This window comes from Octopus sinensis, linkage group LG12, assembly GCF_006345805.1.
Source record: "Octopus sinensis linkage group LG12, ASM634580v1, whole genome shotgun sequence".
NCBI classification, from domain to species: Eukaryota; Metazoa; Mollusca; class Cephalopoda; order Octopoda; family Octopodidae; genus Octopus; species Octopus sinensis.
The window spans coordinates 33,059,903-33,080,058 of record NC_043008.1 but is presented as its reverse complement, the minus strand read 5'-3'; the positions used below and the strand labels follow the sequence as shown (position 1 = coordinate 33,080,058).

Sequence of the window (20,156 nt, the reverse complement as noted above, 5' to 3'; positions counted from 1 at the left end):
TCATGACTGACCATGGGATTGCACCTAGAAAGTTCCCCTCCAAGGCACAAGTCTAGGCAAGGTTGTTTATGGAAGACCAGCAATCGCCCATGCATACCAGCCTCCCCTCTCCATGCCACTGATGTTATCCAAGGGAAAGGCAAAGGTAGATACAGCTTGGCACCAGTGATGTCGCAACTCATTTCTGCTGCTGAGTGAACTGGAGCAACGTGAAATAAAGTGTCTTGCTCAAGAACTCATCACACAGCCTGTACTAGGAATCAATCTCACTACCTCATGATTGTGAACCCAATGCTCTAACCACTGAGCCATGTGCCTTCACGCTGAGGTGGTTGTGATAGCATTACTAGTGGTGGGCATTGCAGAGGTGAAGGTGGTGGTGGTGGTGGTGGTGAAGGTGATAGTGACAATGGTGAGAGTGCTGCTGATGACGATGAAAGTGCTTCTGGTGATGGTAGTGATAATGGCAGGGGGTTGTGTTAATAGAGTTGGGCATAGTGGAGGTGTTGGTGGTGTTGATGGTTATGTAAATTGGTGACATTGATAATTGCAGCATATCCAGTAGTGATGGTGGTGGTGTTCATTGGTAAGGTTGGTAACTATGGTGTTTTTGGAAGTGATGATGGTGGCGGTAGTGTTGGTGATGTTAGTGGTCAGATGTTGAGTGATGATGGTTGTAGTAATACTGATTTCAAATTTTGGCACAAGGACAGCAATTTTAGGCAAGGGGATAAGTCAATTACACCAACACCCCAGTGCTCAGCTGGTACTTATTTTATCAACCCAACCAAAAGGATGAAAGGCAAAATTGACCTTCATAGAATTTCAACTCAGAATATAAAAACGGATGAAATGCTGCTGACCATTTTGCCCAGTGTGCAAATGATTCTGCCAGCTTGCTACTTTGATGATTGTAGTAATATTTAGAATGGTTGTAGTATCAGAGGTGCCAGATATAATGATGGTGGTTGTGGTGGTAGTGGCTATGATGATAAAAGTGTTGGTGGAGTCAGTGGTGATGAAGATGATGGTATTTGGTGGTGTGTTCTACAATTCATTAGTTTATTATGACATTGCTGAAAGTTCCATCTTCATTTGTGTAAATCAGCTCAGAAGCGAGCACAACGCCTCTTCCACCAATATTCCATGTGAAATGTTATGTAATATTTGTGATTTTAAACAGAGTGGCACTTCATCTGACTTACATCAAAAGGTGCTTTCTTACATGCACACACACCAGGCACCATACAGTTTCCATCTAGCAAATACTCTCACAAAGCATTAGTTAGCCCAGGGCTATAGTAGAAGACATTTGTCTTAGGTGCTGTACAATGGGACTGAACTTCAAACCATGTGGTTGCTAAGTAAGGTTCTTAAACCAAACAACCATGCCTGTGCACTGATGGATACTGTGTTGAAGCCTTTATAGGGGCCATTTCTGTTGTTGGGTAGTAAACTTATACGGATTCTCAGTTATAACATCACCACCTGGCCTTTGGATATCTTTGATGGAGTCCACTCTGTTGCATGAATTTGGGCCAGGATTTAATGCAAGGTAATTTTATCTCTTCTTATCGCATGTCTTACAGATTTTGTAAAGAATTATAGGCACTGCTTTCTTCATCTGACTACCGTAAATCCTCGAGTATAATCTGCATTTTTTTCCCCAAATTTAAAGGTCAAAATCCCTAGTGCGTACTATATACGAGGTTAAAAATGAAAAATATTTTCTAAGCAATGTCCAAGTCTCTATTTGCTGTCTGGCAATGTTTATTCAAACACATTTTGTGATGTCGGGCATGAAAAATACCTTAAGCTAAGCCTGAAAGCAATGAAGTCATAAAAGAATCATCCATAACTTGCAGTAAGCAACATTTATTAAAATAAAAATATTCAGAACACAGAATAACATGTAACAAAAACAATTTGCAAACATATTTACATTCCCATATAACAGTTAAGAACATCACCATTATTGTATTACGCATGCACGGAAGTGTTTGTTCAACTAGGTGCTGCTGGCTTAATTACGCACAACTCAAGTTAGAGAAGGGGTGCATATTATACACAAGGTTTAGGTTTTTCAGAGGTACGGCCCCCTAAAAATCCCCTGTGTATTATACTCAAGGGTGGGTTATACTTGAGGATTTACAGTAAACCACTGAGCAATTTGCAGTATCCCACTGAGCAATTTGCATAAATGTTTGTAGTGATCAAATATTTGTGCTGTACGTTAGTTCATTCCCTCCATCAAATTAAAATCACCTGAATAGGTGCATAGTGTGCCACACATGAGATGTCAAAATGAGATGTCACAGAGCAATGTGAAGTGAAGTGTGTTGCTCAAGAATACAATGCAGCACCCGGTTGAGGAATCTTGCACCCTAACCACTAGACCATGCTCATCATCATCATCGTCAACATCATTTAATATCCATTTTTCAATGCTGGCATGGTTTGGACAGCTTGATAGGAACTGGTAAGGCCAGGCATCGCAACAGTTTCTATAATCTGTTTTGGTTTGGTTTTTGCAGCTGAATGTCCTTCATAATGCCAATCCACAGAGTGTACTGAGTGCTTTTTATGTGGCACTATCACCAGTGATTTTTATGTGACACCAGTGCTTTTTATGTAGCAACTGTACCCACCTCAATGCTTTTTCTTGACACAACTCTTTTACTTGTTTCAGTCATGTGACTGTGACCATGCTGGAGCACCACCTTTAGTCGAGCAAATTGACCCCAGGACTTATTCTTTGAAAGCCTAGTACTTATTCTATCAGTCTCTTTTGCCGAACTGCCAAGGTTCGGAGATGTAAACACACCAGCATCAGTTGTCAAGTGATGTTGGGGGGACAACACAGACACACAAACATATACACACACACACACACACACACACATACACACACACACACACACACACACACATATATATATATATAACGACGGGCTTCTTTCAGTTTCCATCTACCAAATCCACTCACAAGGCTTTGGTTGGCCAGAGGCTATAGTAGAAGACACTTGCCAAAGGTGCCATGCAGTGGGACTGAACCCAGAACCATGTGGTTCGTAAGCAAGCTACTTACCACACAGCCACTCCTACGCCTAGTCCATTAAATCAAAGTTATTAACCAATACTGTATTTTTGTACATTTTCTTCCTAAACTCTAGCTCATTCAATGAAATGGCTTTGATGAAAGGCAACCAAACAACTCCGACACAAGACTACTGTACATTTTTTGCCTTACTGAAAAACCACAAACGTTCACTTCCATTTTGGAATTTGGTCTTTGTGGCACAAGTTTTGAATTTGTCTATCAAGACTACATGCACAGAATGTGGCAGTATTAGTTGCAAAAACCTCTGCACCAATATGAGCTGTAAAAATATTGCATATCAGTTGACTGTTAGATCAAAGTAAGTATATTTTGCATTCTTTCTTGAACTCATAATTAAAATTGTTGCTGTTGTTGCTTAGCTCAGATTAGGCAGGTTCAAGAAAGCATTTGATCAAAGGCATCACAGCCAAAAACGTTAATTCTATTCCTTTCAGACATAATGTATCTTACATTAAGGAGTATCTTTTTCTTTTACTTGTTTCAGTCATTGGACTGTGGCCATGCTGGGGCACTGCCTTGAAAGATTCAGTTGAACAAATTGACTTCAGGACTTATTTTTAAAATCTGGTACTTATTCTGTCAATCTCTTTTGCTGAACTGCCAGGTTACTGGGACATAAACCAACACTGGTTGTCAAGTGGTGGTGATGGACAAACACAGGCACAAAGACATGTACATGTACTCCATTTGTGTGTGCGTATATATATATATATATATGTACTACTATACACACATTTGTGTGTGTGTGTATATATATATATATAAGTATATATAGAAAAGAGGTAAAATCTCCTTTGGTCATGAATGACCATGGGATTGAATCTAGAAAGTTACCCTCTGAGGCACAAGTCCAGGCAAGGCTGTTTATGGAAGACCAGCAGTCAGTCATGTATAGAAGCTTCCTATCTCCACACCAACAATGTTACCCAGTACAGTTTGGCATCAGTGATATCGCAACTCATTTCTACAGCTGAGTGAACTGGAGCAACATGAAATAAAGTGTCTTGCTCAAGAACACAACATACAGCCTGGTCCAAGAATCAGGCTCACTACTTCATGATTGTGAACCTGATGCTCTAACCACTGAGTGATGTGCAAATAAATATATGCTCTAAGGATCAAGGTATGGGAAGAAAGTTAGCTTCAAAACAAACTGTAGTAAATATAAAAAAACAACTTTCAGGGACAATAGCGGTTTATTGAGACGGAGCGTTGTGGATTTTTTTCATATCAAAGTATGATCAATTGAAAAAAGTTCTTATTATATTTCCTTGTAGGCAACTAAGGTTGCCAGGTATGAGGATAAGAATACAAGAATTTAGGAATGGAGTAGATAAAGTCCGGGCTACATATGTTTCATAGTGAGCAGAACCTTGGAAGTGGTAAATATCCAAGTGGGCTACTCTTTAGGCCAAGGATATCTTGATTGACTCATATTTTTATTCAATGCTTGAGGTGAGGAGTAGATAGACAGCCAACAACTGATGAAGGGTCATTCTTTGTGTTACTTGTCCATATTTTCTCTTGTTTGCATATTTAACTCATTTGTTTTCATATTTTATGTTGTTTATTGTTGGTAATATCCTATACCCATACACACACACACATATATATATATTGACTCAGTCTCAACTCATGCCTTGCCACTTCATCCTCCATGGATATCCCCTCACCACTATTCACACTGCCCTTGCCAGAGTGTGTTCTGTGGACTTTGCATCTGGCCCTCTTCCCGAACCTGCCCCGCTGTCTCCCACCTCCCGTTTCCCCTCACCCACCACCCCACCACCCTACCTCTCCAAGGCACCATTCTTCGAGCCTTCCAGTGACTCCAGTCCGACCCCTCCACTTCACATATCTTCCCTCCTTCAAACAAGCTCATAATCTACGAGACCTCTTGGTCCATAGCTTCTTCCCTAACCCAACCTCCCAACCCAGCTCGTTCCCCTGCTCCCACCCACGCTGCCCTTACCTCTCCAACACCACCCTCCTCACCGGCACCCATCATTGACCCTATCACATCACTGACTCCTTCACCTGCACTTCTACCAATGTCATCTACAGCATCTCTTGCTCTCTCTGCCCTTCTCTATACATCAGGTAGATGAAATGCTGCTTGGCTGACCAGTTCGCGGAACACCTTTGAGACATCCGACTCGGCAATGACACTCTGGTCTCGCACCATTTCCTCTCTACTGGTCACTTTTTCAACACCTGTCTGTGTTTGGATTGTCCTTGCCATTTGGACTCCTTTTTACGCTATGAACAGGGATTAATCTTCTCTCTTCGCTCCTTTGCGCCACAAGGGCTCAACTCTCCTCCCCACTTCATCTAACCCCCTCCCCTCACACCTACTTCCTCCCACCCACCTCTCCTCTCTTGCTCTGACTCCCACTTGTCTTAACTCCTATTCTCTCTTTTCACTCCTACCTACCTACCTTCTCCTCCTCTCTTCATTGTCACCCCTCCCTTGTAACCCAACCCCACCCCTACACATTCCAAATGCATCTTCCCTATCCTTCCCATCCCACCCTTTCCATTATACCCCTCCTGCATACCCAACCTCTACCCCCACCTGCTGCCTACCCACATACCCTACCTCTACCCCCACCCTCAGCCTAACCCACACCCCACCCTTGCTTTCCCCACTCTCGCCTCCCCCACCTCCCAACACCATCACACCACACCACACATCACTACACCATACACCACCATACCACACAACACATCACATCACACCACTTCGCACACACTAGCACTGACCACTTCCCAGCCTCACATCTTCACACCTACACATACATACATACATATGTCAAGGTCTCCAGCCCTCTTCCATACGCACATACATACTGTCTTATACACACGCACTTTCGTTTTGGGATCACCACTACTTTATTATCTTCCCTTCTTCCTAGCTCTCCTGTGTGACCCATGTGGCTGCATGTATATTATTACAAGAAGGGCCTTGCAAGTCTATCAGATAGATGGAAGAGCATTGTAGAAGGTGAAGGAGAGTATATTTTAGATTGAAAATGAACTTTGTTTTTCTTAATTTTGAAAATAAAGGCAGTATAAAAAACCCCCACATTATTTATGGGATGACTCAATATGCATGTATATATATATATATATATATATATATATATAAACTGCATATATATGTGTATTTATATATATGTATATATATGTGTGTGTATATGTGTGTGTATAGTTCACTTTCCCATTTGTATTTCAGGTTGTTGCTTGATGATGGAAGCTGTATGGCATATGGCTTTGTATGGCACAGTGAATTACTTCAGAAAATTCTTGGTTTGTCTTCTGGAGAATGGAATGATTTGATTCACGCTGTCTACACCTCTAATGGCGATATCTGCCTGGAAACAAAGGTTGGTTATTATTGTTTTTTAGCTCTAGATTAGTAGAGACAGAAGAGACTTATGATTAAAGACAAGGTTAATACCAGGTCCAATTTACTTGGGGCTTAATCAAACTCATAAGAAAGCCATTTACTGTTTTCTTTTGGAGAAAATTTTTTGCTGTAGACAAATGGTGTGAATGCAGTAATGCTCATTGTGCAAGTTGATTTGTTCCTGGAGACTGCTCGTAAAGCGAAAACTCATAAAGCAGGGCAATAATTTCCCATTGTAGCATTGTTATAAATTGCAATTTGTTTCCAAAAATATATTTTACCTATAAAATTTATGATACTCGTAAAGAAATGGCAATAAAGCAACAGAATATTTTATATAAAGTAATAAGAATGCCCAAATCATCTATGATAAAAGATACTATTATTATAATCGTTTTCTGAATCACTTTCACTCGCACTAGACTCATACATACCATCACTTGTAGATGTAGTTGCTGATTCACAAGCACTTGTAGACTGACTTGTAGATTTCTTTTTAAAAAAATAAGTCTAGATTTGTTTGCTTAGATGAAGCATTTTCTCGCTCGCTATAAATTTCTTGGTAACATACAGAAGCATCTGTTATCGTAGTAGAAACTTTTGCACTTTGTTCAAAATTTAGATCTTATGCATGAAAAATATAACTCATAATCTTGGTGTCTTGTAAAGTGAGTTTCTCATAAAGTGAGGTATTATTGTACATCTAAAATCAGCTCACAGTGCCCCCTACTCAGACTGTAAGATGCAAGCATTTCAAAGTGGTTATCTCCACTTCAGTCACAGAAACTGGACAGGGTGCACTGCAAAGCTGATAAGAGAGATTGTCTCTCTTATGATATTCCAGTCATCATTCAATGATTGGTAGTGCTAATTGGCAGCACACAATAAACCAATTGCAGGGTAGCAGCACTAAGTAATGATGTGTATAAATATAAGGTTAATATGCTTGAGACATATGTGAACCCATAACAAAGCCATTCACTGTGTTTTGCCATGGAGAAAATTTCTTGATGTTAACAAACAATGTAAAAGATGTTCCCTTTTTTTTCCTCTGCCCCTTGAAATAGTGTATTTTGGATTCGATTTTTAATATGGTGTGATTTAATATTGTGGTAAGAAGTTTGTTTCTCAACCAAATGATTTGGGGTTCAGTCCTGTTATGTGGCATCTTGAGCAAGTGTCTTTTGTTATAGCACTGGCCTGACCAAATCCTTGAGTGGATCTTTGAGACAGAAACAGAGTGAAGCTCATTGTACACAGGTATGTGTGTTTGTCTGTGGTGGGAGTATGTGTGTTTGTTACTGTCTTCTTGCCTTCACAGCACATAACAGTTATAAATGAATGACACCATCATTTAAGTGATGCCCTTTGTCTCCAATCTTCTGTGAAGCATGTCTGGTCATGAAAAATACGAGCTTATGTGGAAACAGGTGAGGGCTGGTGATGGGATGGGCATCTGGGTGTAGCAAAACCTACCTTGACAAATTCCATCCGACCCATACAAGCATGGAAAAGCCAGACGTTAAGTGGCTGCTGCCGTTCCTCCTCCTCCTCCTCCTAAACCACCACCACCACCTCCTCCTCCTCCACCTCATCCAGCTCCTCCTCATCGTCCCCTCCACCTCCTCATCCTCCTCATCGTCCCCTCCACTTCCACCTCCTCCTCATCTTCCTCATCGTCCCCCTTCCTCATCCTCCTTCCCCCCACCCCTCCTCCTCTCAAACCACCACCTTCACCACCTTATAAAGTATTTGCTCTATAAGGTGGTAGAGGTGGTGGTTTGAGAAGAGATTTCATTGCTATCATAGCAGTTTCAGTGGAGGTTCTAAAATGTAAAATCAGGAAGATTATTATTGGTCAATGTCAGTTAGAGAGGAATTACTTTTTGGTCATTTGAAGGTCAGTGGTTAGTGGACAGGCCATCAGTAACAGTATGCACATTCATGTCTGTGCATATGGCTACATTAGAATAGGTGGAATTAACTTGCAAGCCAGCATGTGAAAACATGCTTGCAGGTACACACATACCTGTAAGGCCACACACGCATACAAATAAGTATAAACCAAGCTGCTAGCCTGCTTATTCTCTCTCTCTCTCTGTCTCTCTCTCACACACACACACAAGCTCAGTGATATTGCAATGCACCATCTCTTGGTAATCGATAGTGGCTGTGTGGAAAGAAACTTGCTTCCCAACCACATGGTTCCAGGTTCAGTCCCACTGCATGGCACCTTGGTCAAGTGTCTTTTATTATAGCTTTGAGCCAATCAAAGTCTTGTAAGTGGATTTGGTAGATGAAAACTGAAAGGAACCCATCATGTATATATATATATATATATATATATATATATATATATCATCATCATCATCATTTTACATCTGTTTTCCATGCTGGCATGGGTTGGATGGTTCGACTGGGGTCTGGGATGCCAGGAGGTTGCATCAGGCCCCAATCTGATCTGGCAGTGTGTTTCTACAGCTGGATGCTTTTCCTAACGCCAACCACTCCGAGAGTGTAGTGGGTGCTTTTTATGCGGCATAAGAGGCCAGAGGAGCTGGCATCGACCACGATCAGATGGTGCTTTTTACATGCCACCGGCACGGAAGCCAGTCAAGGCAGTACTGGCATCAGCCATGTTTAGATGGTGCTTTTTACATGCTACTGGCACAGGGCTTACAACTACAATTTCCATTTGATTTGACTTTGATATTGTTGATGTACTTGACTCAATAGATCTCTTCAAGCATGGCATGTCGCCCTATGATCCAAGGTACTTTTGAGTGGGCTGGTTTTGCAACACAAGTGTAGGTTACAGCTGTGCATTGACTTTATATATATATAAATATATATGCACATACGGCATGGCTGTGTGGTTAGGGAGCTTGCTTTCTAGCTACATGGTTTCGAGTTCAGTCCCACTGCGTGGCACTTTGGGCAGGTGTCTTCCACTATAGCCCCGAGCCGACCGAAGCTTTGTGATTGAATTCGGCAGGCGGAAGTTACTGCCGTGTGTGTATATGTGCATGTAGGTGCTCAGTGCCTCTCCAAAAGAGAGAGAGAGAGGGATATGTGTATGTCTGTGTTTGTTGCCCACCACCACTTGACAACCATTGCTGGTGTGTTTATGTCTCCTTAACTTGGCAGTTTAGCAAAAGAGACCAATAGAATAAGTACCAGGCTTAAAAAATAAAAGTACTGGGGTTGATTTATTCGATTAAATTTTTTCAAGTTGGTGCCCCAGCATGGCCACAGTCTAATGACTGAAACAAGTAAATGAATATCATCATCACAAGCATGGTTGCTCTGGAGCTCACTCTCCAACTACACAGTTTGCTTTCTTGGGGTTCAGTTCGACTGTGTGGTTCCTTGGGCAGGTGTTTTCTACAATACTCCCACTCCATCTAAAATCTTGTGGAAGTATTTAATAGATGGAAACTGAAAGGAGCCCCATCATCATCATCATTTCGCGTCTGTTTTCAGTGCTGGCATGGGTTAGTTGGTTTGAGTGGAATTGGTTAGCCGGAGTACTGTGCCAAGCTCCAGTCTGTTTTGGCTTGGTTTTTATGGCTGGATGCCCTTCCTATCACCACCCATTCCATAGAGTATACTGGGTATTTTTCATGTGTCACGTATGTATGTGTGTATATATATATATATATAATATATATATATATATATATATATATATATATATATATGCACACATACACATCTATATATCTCTAATGTCTATACATATACATGCATATATATATGTATATATATTTTGGTTTCAAATTTTGGCACAAGGCCAGCAGGTCTGGGGGAGGGGCTAAGTCAATTAAATCAATTCTACTGTTCAACTGATACTTGTTTTATCGACACTGAAAGGATGAAAGGCAAAGTTGACCTCAGAGGAATTTGAACTCAGAACATAATGACTGATGAAATGCCAGTAAGCAGTTTACCTGATGTGTTAAAGATTCTGCCAGCTTGCCATCTTTATATATATATATATATATATATATATATATATATATATATATGAAAAAAAATACAAATTGGGACAAGAACGCAAAACATTTAGAAGATGATACAAAAAACACGGATGGGACATTCGAAGCCTTCAATCTTCAGTCAAGAACCGGATCATCCTCGCAATTTCGGCTGATTAATCTTGAGATTGCTCCGATCTGGCCAGCCCCAAAGGAAAATCTAAGCCAAGTGCGTTAGATTACTTGGAAGAAAGCCTCGAATGTATACAAAACAAGGGTGGAAAACAGACAATGTTACACGAATAAGAATACAAAAATACGTAAAAACAATAATGATAATAATAATAACAAAAACAGGATATTGGGTGGACGAAATTCAGAGTGCTATTACCTCTGTTGGCAATAAAAGGACTCTCTCTCAGTGTGAAAGGTAGACTTTGTGATGTTTGTGTGTGAATGTCTATACTCCATGGTAGTGAGACATGGGATCTGAATGCAGAAGGCATGCACAGACTGGAGAGAAATGAAGATAGTATGCTCTGTTGGATGTGCAACATCAGTGCACATGTACGACAAAGTGCAAATGTATTGAGAGAAAAGTTGGGCATAAGAGGAATCAAATGTAGCATGCAAGGGAGAAGTCTACGTTGGTTTGGACATGTGATGTGTATGAATGAGGACAGCTGCATAAAGAAGTGCCAATCACTGAAAGTGGATGGTACCTGTGGAAGAGGGAGAGCCAGGAAGCCATGGGATGAAGTGGTAAGGACCAATCTCAGGATGTTGAGCCTCACAGAGGAAATGACAATGGACCAAGATGTCTGGCAATATGAAGTTCTTGAGAAGACCTGCCCATGTCAACGAAACTGAGTTCTAGAAGTGCTGTGTGTCCTACCCACACTTAATAAAAAAAACTTCTCACACACTCTACCACAACAAACCAAACTACATTTCTTCTCTTCCTCATATTTCCACTTCATGCACTAGGCTTACCTCCCACTCCCCAATCCTGTCATCTTGGCCCCTGTGCCATTGTATCATTGCTCTCCGCTTCTGACCTGTGTGTTCTATCCACGTCCTGTCTCACTGCATCATTGCATATACCCGTCACTTAGCCACCATCTCTGTCTCCTTCCTCCCCTCTTCCCTTCTGTACTTTCCTCAGGTTGGGTAATCATGTATTTCCTTTGCGGCAGTGCACCTGTTTCTGTCTTCATTCCTGATCTCTCTCTCTCTCTCTCTCTCTCTCTCTGGAAACTGAAATAAATACATCATGTGTGTGTGTGTGTGTGTGAGGCACCTGATCTGTAAAAGGCACCTACACCAGTAACACATAAAAGATACCTGATACACTCTAAAGAGTGGTTGGTGTTAGGAAAGGCATCCAGCTGTAGAAACGAAACCAAAATAGACTTGCAAACTCACTTTCCTAGTGTTGTTGTTGTTGCTGCTGCTGGTGCTATTATTGATAGTAGTGTTGATGATTGTGATAGTGGGGGTGGTTTTTCTAGTGTTGATTTGTTTCACTACATTTTTGCCACTTTTCAATTCTTTTATAGAATTACAATGAAAACCAGATGCTGTTTCAATCCAATCATAATTCTTCCTGCTTGGAGCAATTCCTCAGATCCCTCTGTTTCAGCCCTGTGGTCAAGAAAGAATGGTGGATGGTTTTAGTGAAAAAGAACATTGATTGTAAAGGTAAGTGATACTTTAAATCAAATATACTCGAACAACATTGTTTAGTGTGTATGTGTTATATATATATATATATATATATATATATATATATAGGCTCAGGAGTGACTGTGTGGTAAGAAGCTTGCTTCCCAACCACATGGTTCTGGGTTCAGTTCCACTGTATGACAACTTAGGTGAGTGTCTTCTACTATAGCTTTTGACTGACCAAAACTTTGTATGTATCTATCTGTCTGTCTGTCTGTCTGTCTGTCTGTCTGTCTGTCTGTCTATCTGTGTGTGTGTGTCTTTCTGTCTGTTTTTGTCCCTGCCATCACAGCTTGACAACTGGTGTTGGTGTGTTTACATCCTTGTAACTTAGTGGTTTAGCAAAAGAGGCTGATAGAGTAAGATACTATGTTGGGTTTGTGTTGTTCGACTAAAAACCCTTCAAGGCGATGCACTAGCATGGCCGCAGTCAAATGATTGAAACAAGTTCAAGAATAAAAGAATATATATAGGTGTAGGAGTGGCTGTGTGGTAAGTAGCTTGCTTACCAACCACATGGTTCCGGGTTCAGTACCACTGCGTGACACCTTGGGCAAGTGTCTTCTACTATAGCCTTGGGCTGACCAAAGCCTTGTGAGTGGATTTGGTAGACGGAAACTGAAAGAAGCCCGTCGTATATATGTATATGTATGTATATATATATGTGTGTGTGTGTCTGTGTCTGTGTTTGTCCCCCCAACATCGCTTGACAACCGATGCTGGTGTGTTTATGTCCCCATAACTTAGCGGTTTGGCAAAAGAAACTAATCAAATAAGTACTAAGCTTACAAAGAATAAGTTCTGGGGTCGATTTGCTCGACTAAAGGCAGTGCTCCAGCATGGTCACAGTGAAATGACTGAAACAAGGCTATAGTTGAATGTACTTGCCCAAGATGTCATGCAAACTTCTTAACACACAGCCGTACCTATGCCTATATGTATGTATGTATGTATGTATGTATGCTTGGTGAGGAGGTTGTTTATTGGACACCCTGTGGGATGAAAAACAAAACCCGTCACAGGGCGGAGGAACTCTTGAGAGTCAACGGCCATCCAATAAATGTCTTAAGGCTGTATCATGCGCGGGGACATAGAAATAATCGGACTGAATACCCGATCGCGCGGTTAAACCATTGGGAGTGAAGGACTCCTAGCCTTTGTTAGGGCATCCTTCTAGGAGAAGGTAACTCAGGTAACTGGGATAACTCCGACATAAAACCTGTGGCTCAGTGGTTACCGATGATATTGACTTGTTTTTCTTTCCGGATTATGGCTGCTGTTGCTTAGTGAGTGGGATTGACTCAGTGCACAGCCTTTCCTCACTTTAAAAAAAAATCTTCTTGCACAGGCATTGCATGATAACAACATTGATTAAGCTTCGTGCAATGGCCATACTCGATAATGAGGGGGCAGCCACCGTGCATGTATGTACATACGTACACACCATCAGTGCATCATAAATTCAAGGAAGAAGCACACTCTAAAAGTTAGAGCAGTAATGTACTTACATGAAGTTAAATATATATCTGATCATAGAGTGACCAATGATTTCACATCCATAAAGCACTTAGCCTTATAGACGACTTGTCAGACTCCTATGGTTGCAGCATATAACCTCTCTTCAAACTGGAGATAGCAAACCTTTATGGTCAGTTAATTTGTAAGCAAAAGAATAATATACGTTCAGCGATTTCAGCTGTAAACAGTACCAGGGAGATTCGTTGTCTATCTTTTAGGTCCATAAGATTTGCCAACTGGACCAGTCTGAGACAATAATCCATCCAGTTTAAGGCTCAGACAGTGTATATTATTCTTTTGTTCACACATTAACTGTTGTTAATGGTTTTCTACCTCCAGTTTGAAGAGAGGTTATATGCCTGTGGCTATTGGAGTCTGATGAGTCATCTATAAAGCTAAGACCATTGGTCACTCTATGACCAGACATATTTAACTTTATGTAAATATGTATATATATATATATATAGTTAATCCAAACATGAAAACACAAAGAGAAAACACAACAGTGCGAGGACGTGGTGGAACAAGTATAGTGTTATTGGACACTCAGGAAAGGAAAGAAAGAAGGAGGATTTAACGTTTCGAGCGGAGCTCTTTGTCAGAAACATAGAAAAAGGAAAGGTCCAAGGAAGGGAAGACGGAGAAAGAAAATCGCCTATAATATATATAAAAGGCTTCTACATAGTTTCTGCCTACTAGACGCACTCAGACAGGTTGGTCCAGAGCTACAGTAGAAGACACCTGTTTCAAGTGCTGGGTAGTGGGATTGAACATGATACAATGTGGCTGCAAAGTGAGTTTCTTAACCACACAACTATGCCTCTCTATACCAAAAGAAAACCAAAAATCATGAAAAAACACTACAGAAACTAATGGGAAAAATGACAAATGGTATTTTTCTTTCTTGAGATATTTTAGAATCATAACCATTATTTACTTACTTATCTATTGATTTGTTTATTTATTTATTGTAAGAATGGAATGGTTAGAAGACATTTTTGTAAAAATATCAGGAACCACTACTACCTACTAACTGTTTCAGTAGCCTCTAAAACTGGTGATATTCTGTAAATGGGAGTCTATTTTTAAACACACAACAAAGAATTTTCATTTTTTTCCTCTCTTTTTGTATTTTAAAAAAATTTTTGCTGTCTTTTCCCTCGATAAGTATATTGCTTTTCTTTGTTTCTTTCACAACTTGCCAGAAGAAAAATAGATTTTAAATGATTTAAGGAGTTAAAATATTTATTACTGCTACAATATATATTTATTTTTCAAGGACTTAACTCTTTCAGAAAGCTGACCAGCTTCTGATTTGGCATGGTTTCTATGGCTGGGTGCCCATGCTAATGCCAATCACTTTACAGAATGTGCTGGGTGCTTTTTATGTGCCACTAGCATATCAACACTGCTTGTATAAAGACATATGACCTAGTAGTTTGGGTTTGTTTCGAGATCGTATGGTCATGGGTTCTGCTATTCCTTCACTGGACAGTTGTGTCCTTAAGCAAAAGCGCTTCAGTTGTAATGAGTACCAGTTACATAGGAGTGGCTGTGTGGTAAGTAGCTTTCTTATGAACCACATGGTTCCGGGTTCAGTCCCACTGCATGGCACCTTGGACAATTGTCTTCTACTATAGCCTGGGGCTGGCCAAAGCCTTGTGAGTGGATTTGGTAGACGGAAACTGAAAGAAGCCTGTCGTATATATGTATATGTATATATATGTGTGTGTTTGAGTGTCTATGTTTGTCCCCCCAATATCAGTTGACAACCGATGCTGGTGTGTTTACATCCCGTAACTTAGCGGTTCGGCAAAAGAGACTGATTGAATAAGTACTAGGCTTACAAAGAATAAGTCCTGGGGTCGATTTGCTCGACTAAAGGCGGTGCTCCAGCATGGCCACAGTCAAATGACTGAAACAAGTAAAAGAGTAAAAGAATAAAAGAGTACAACCATCTCTCTGTCTCTAACTGAGATGAGGTGGCTAAGAATGCGTTCATGTCTTCTAGTAAATACATCAGCACATAAAACAATCAACAAAAGCATGGCACATGTTACCCAGTTGTATTCAGTTGGGTGTGATGTTTGGCTGTACAAAACTGCCTATTTGGTGTGGGGCATGGCTGCGTTGTTAAGTTTGCTTTGCAATCACATGGTTTTGGGTTTAGTCTCACTGCATGGTACATTAGCCAAGTGTCCACCGGTGGACCAGTGCCTTGTGAGTGAAGTTTTTAGACAGAAATTGCATGGAAGCTCATCATGTGTGTATATATGTGTGTGTGTGTGTGTGTGTATTTTTGTTTGTGTTTCCCTCCTCACCACTGCTTGGCAACTGAGGTTGGTTTCTTTGCATATCCATAACACACACACACACAACACACACATACATACACAAACACACATGCATGCACACACACACACACGTATATGACAGGCTTCCACACAGTTTTCATCTATCTAATTCATTGTCAAAGCATTGGTTGACCCAGGGCTATAGTAAAAGACATTTGGCCAAGCTTCTGTACTGTGGGATTGAACCCAAAACCATTTGGTTGCAAAGTGAGGTTCATAACCACACAGCCAGTATATACACAAATGTATATATACAAATAAACATATACACATACATATACGTACACACATTTTCATGCACACACATACACACACACATGTACATGATGATTTTCATACTTGCATATGTGCATATACACACACATGTACATGATGATGTTCATACATGCATATGTATACATACACACGCATATATCTATATGATAAGGTTCATACACATATATGTGCATACACACATACACACACTTTAAAATTGAATATTTTGTATTGTTGAATCAAAGACAATCTCAGGCAATTTGTTATTGCAGAGGGTTAAGACAAAAAGCAGCATTTAGAAATTGACAAAATAAAAAGAAAATAGATATAGAAATAATCTGCTCCAAACCAAAACCAATGCTGTACCAAACCAAACCAAACCAAACCAAACCAAACCAAACCAAATCAACAACTGTTATTTTTATTCCTTTTCTTTTTGTGGTATTCCAAATATATGTGTACTGTAAAGTAATATATGTCTTTACTATCAGTTTAGAGTCAGAAGTACTTTTATTTGGGAAAAGCAAGTGGCAGCTACACTGTATTTTCTGTGAATTATCATTGATTGTATCAGCTATTTCAACACAGAGACATTAGCCGGCAGAGTGACATAGATGAAGCAGATGATGAGGATTTTATTATGAGGTTTTTATAAATTTGTGGACAAAAGGAGATCGATACTGTTGTTATTATTATATACTTGTAAATAATGATTTGATGTTTACATGTGATTACGATGACAATGTTGTGGTGAGGAGTACAGGGGAATGTGCAAGGCAGGATGGTTAGGGAAGTTTTGGAGGAAGGTTGTATTGTTTGAACTGGATTGCATGGAAAGCTAGCAGTATTATCGGTATTATTGGTACTTTTATTTAATAGGTCAAATTTTTCTTTCTTACTAATCACTGTTGTCACTCCACCATCACATTAATGTAACCACCACCTCCACCACTATTACTCTACTATCATTACAGTCATCACCAACATCACCACCACCACTACTGCCTCCACCACTACCACATAATAATAATGATGATAATAATAATAATAATAATAATCCTTTCTGCTATAGTCAAGACTTGGAATTTTCGGTGGAGGGGAGGCTAGTCGATTACATCAACCCCAGTGCATAACTGATATTTGTTTTGACTCCAAAATGAGGAAAGATAAAGTTGACCTTGGTGGAATTTGAACTCAGAGTGTAAGAATGGACAAAATGCAGCTAACCATTTTGCCCGGCGTACTAACGATTCTGCCACCTGGCTGCCTTAATAATGATAATAATCCTTTCTACTATAGGTACAAGGCTTGAAATTTGTGGGGAGGGGACTAGTCGATTACACTGACCCCGGTATTTGACTAGCACTTGATTTATTGACCTTGGAAGGATGTAAAGCAACGTCGACCCCAGTAGAATTTGAACTCAGAATGTAAATAATTATAATAATCTTTTCTACTCTATACACAATGCCTGAAATTTTTGGGGAGAGGGCTAGTTGATTAGATCAACCCCAGTATGCAACTGGTACTTAATTTATTGACCCTAAAGGATGAAAGGCAAAGTCGACCTTGGCAGAATAATAATAATAATAATAATAATAATAATAATAATAGTAATAGTGGTTTAAGATTTTGGCACAGGGCATGTAACTTTTGAGGGGAGGGGGATGTTGAGAACATTGACTCCAGTACTTGATTGGTACTTATTTTATTGATGCCTGAAAGGATGAGAGGCAAAGTCGATCTCAGCAGAATGTGAACTCAGAATGTTAAGACACATGAAATGCTGCTAATCATTTTGTCAAGATTGCTAATGATTCTACCAGCTTGCCACCTTCTTAATAATAATAATGATAATAATAATAATAATAATAATTATTATTATTATTATTATTATTATTATTATTATTATTGTAGTTATAACAGTAATGCTGTATTGGCCACAAGGGCTGCAAAACATTTAGGACAATAGGGGGACAAAGGTCAGTAGAGATTTACAAAGAAATTTGTAAATAATAACAATTTGCAAAAAAATTTTCTCAAACAAAGTCTCCAGTGAGGGGAAAATACTAAACACGAGTAATCAAGAAATTCTACAGAACCTGAGAAACTCTACTGACCATGGGTATCATGATGACTGCTCCTGTCTTTTCCATATTTCTCAGTTTATAAGTACCAACTTAGTGTAGGCCCACTCATCTGGACCATCCTTGTCATATTTGTCCATTACTGGGTAGGAGAGTCTGCATATCTCTCTCAACCCTCACCTTCCTTATCAAATGGAATTTTAAAAAGTCGATGAAGCCTTAGTTGAAAAGGAAAGCATCTGTCTTCATTCCCTTCAGTCTTGTCAACTGCTTAACTTCTTTTGCTTTAGTCACCAGATGGAGGGAAACTACCTGCCTTTCTGCACCAAAGGAAGTTGATGGGGCAGTCTTCATGATGGTATTGGTTAATAGCTGAATCCATCCTACATGTGATAGCAGCTGTCCAAGATAACCCCACAAATCAAAAATGCTCGAGCACTGTATGAGCTTGTGCGGGATGGTTTTGTCACTCTGCCTGCATCATGGACAGATGCAGCTGATGCAGAAATGCTGAGGATAATGATTTCTTTTATTTACCATGAGCAAGTGAATTTTCGAAAAACTGAAGTTCTCTATCAGCTTTCTTGTAACCACCTTCCCCTCTGCTTGTATATACTATTATTTATAGCTTTATTTGCTTCGAGTCCACCATTCCAAAAAAAAGATATATATGTGTGAGTGTTTGAATGTGTCTTTGCATTGTTACCCATCATCCCTTGACAACTTGTGTTGGTTTGTTTATGCCTCTATAACTTAGCAGTTTGGCATAAGAGACTGATACAATAAGTACCACACTTAAAAATAACTACTGGGCTTGATTTGTTTGACTTAAACCCTTCAAGGCAGTGCCCCAGCATGGTCACAGTTCTATGACTGAAACAAAAAATAAAAGACAAAAGATATATAACAAAATAATGATACTTTTGCAGTTCTTTGGTTTCAAATGTCTCCTGTCTTTATAGAATCTTTGGTCAAAGGCCATGTGTACTCTGTCCACAGAGGTCACAGCTTTTATTTTTCAATCATAGTGTAAATGTGGATTACATTATCCAATGTATTTTGTCTTTACTTTTTAAGATGATAGGGTGTGATTTAACCCTCTAGCATTCACATTACTCTGTGAAAAGTAATGCTTATTTATTTACATTGTTTTGAATTAATCATGCAGGATCATGTAGCTTTGACATTTTGATGAAGTAACTGTTAATTTTTAGAGTGATATTATAGGGTTGGTGTAAGAGGCCAGATCTGGCCAACTTGAACATGAAACATATAGAATATTTTGGCTGGATATGGACAGTCTAAATACTAAAGGGTTAGTGGAAATTTGGCAGCTCTGTTTCACATGTTGAAAAACCATAACAGCCTTCTCACTTCTTTATAAGATATATTCAGTTTCATTGGCAATAGTGATCTATCAGTAACTGATGCTCCTACATGCTGTAGTGCTACTCAGTTATTAAGAGATCCATCTTGTTGTAGTGGTGATACTGCTAGACCAGAGCTTGGCAAAGTGGTTGCTATTGACCCCTGAGAGTTTATGTGACTTTCCAAGGGGTCAATAAGCATTAACTATTTTGAGTACATCAATATCATAACCCAGTGGTTCTCAACAGGGGTCCATATCTGCAATAAATTACTTATACTTCTACAAGCCACAAATATGGAAATTTTTTAAATACAATTCCTAATAATGTTTAATTATAAAAA

The 20,156-nt window shown here is 39.7% G+C and overlaps 1 protein-coding gene across 3 annotated transcripts in view; it reads left to right on the top strand.

Moving 5' to 3' along the window:
- The window catches only part of LOC115217885 (CST complex subunit CTC1-like), a 133,560-nt gene that overhangs the window by 91,843 nt on the left and 21,561 nt on the right, over window positions 1-20,156 (top strand). For all 3 annotated transcript variants that reach the window (XR_005001454.1, XR_005001453.1, XM_036507832.1), the window contains exons 22-24: window positions 3,174-3,419; window positions 6,357-6,507; window positions 12,067-12,208. Coding sequence is in view for 1 of the 3 variants with exons in the window: in XM_036507832.1 (XP_036363725.1) it covers window positions 3,174-3,419; window positions 6,357-6,507; window positions 12,067-12,208 (539 nt within the window). In the remaining 2 variants the exon portion in view is untranslated. The remainder of the gene's footprint in view (window positions 1-3,173; window positions 3,420-6,356; window positions 6,508-12,066; window positions 12,209-20,156) is intronic.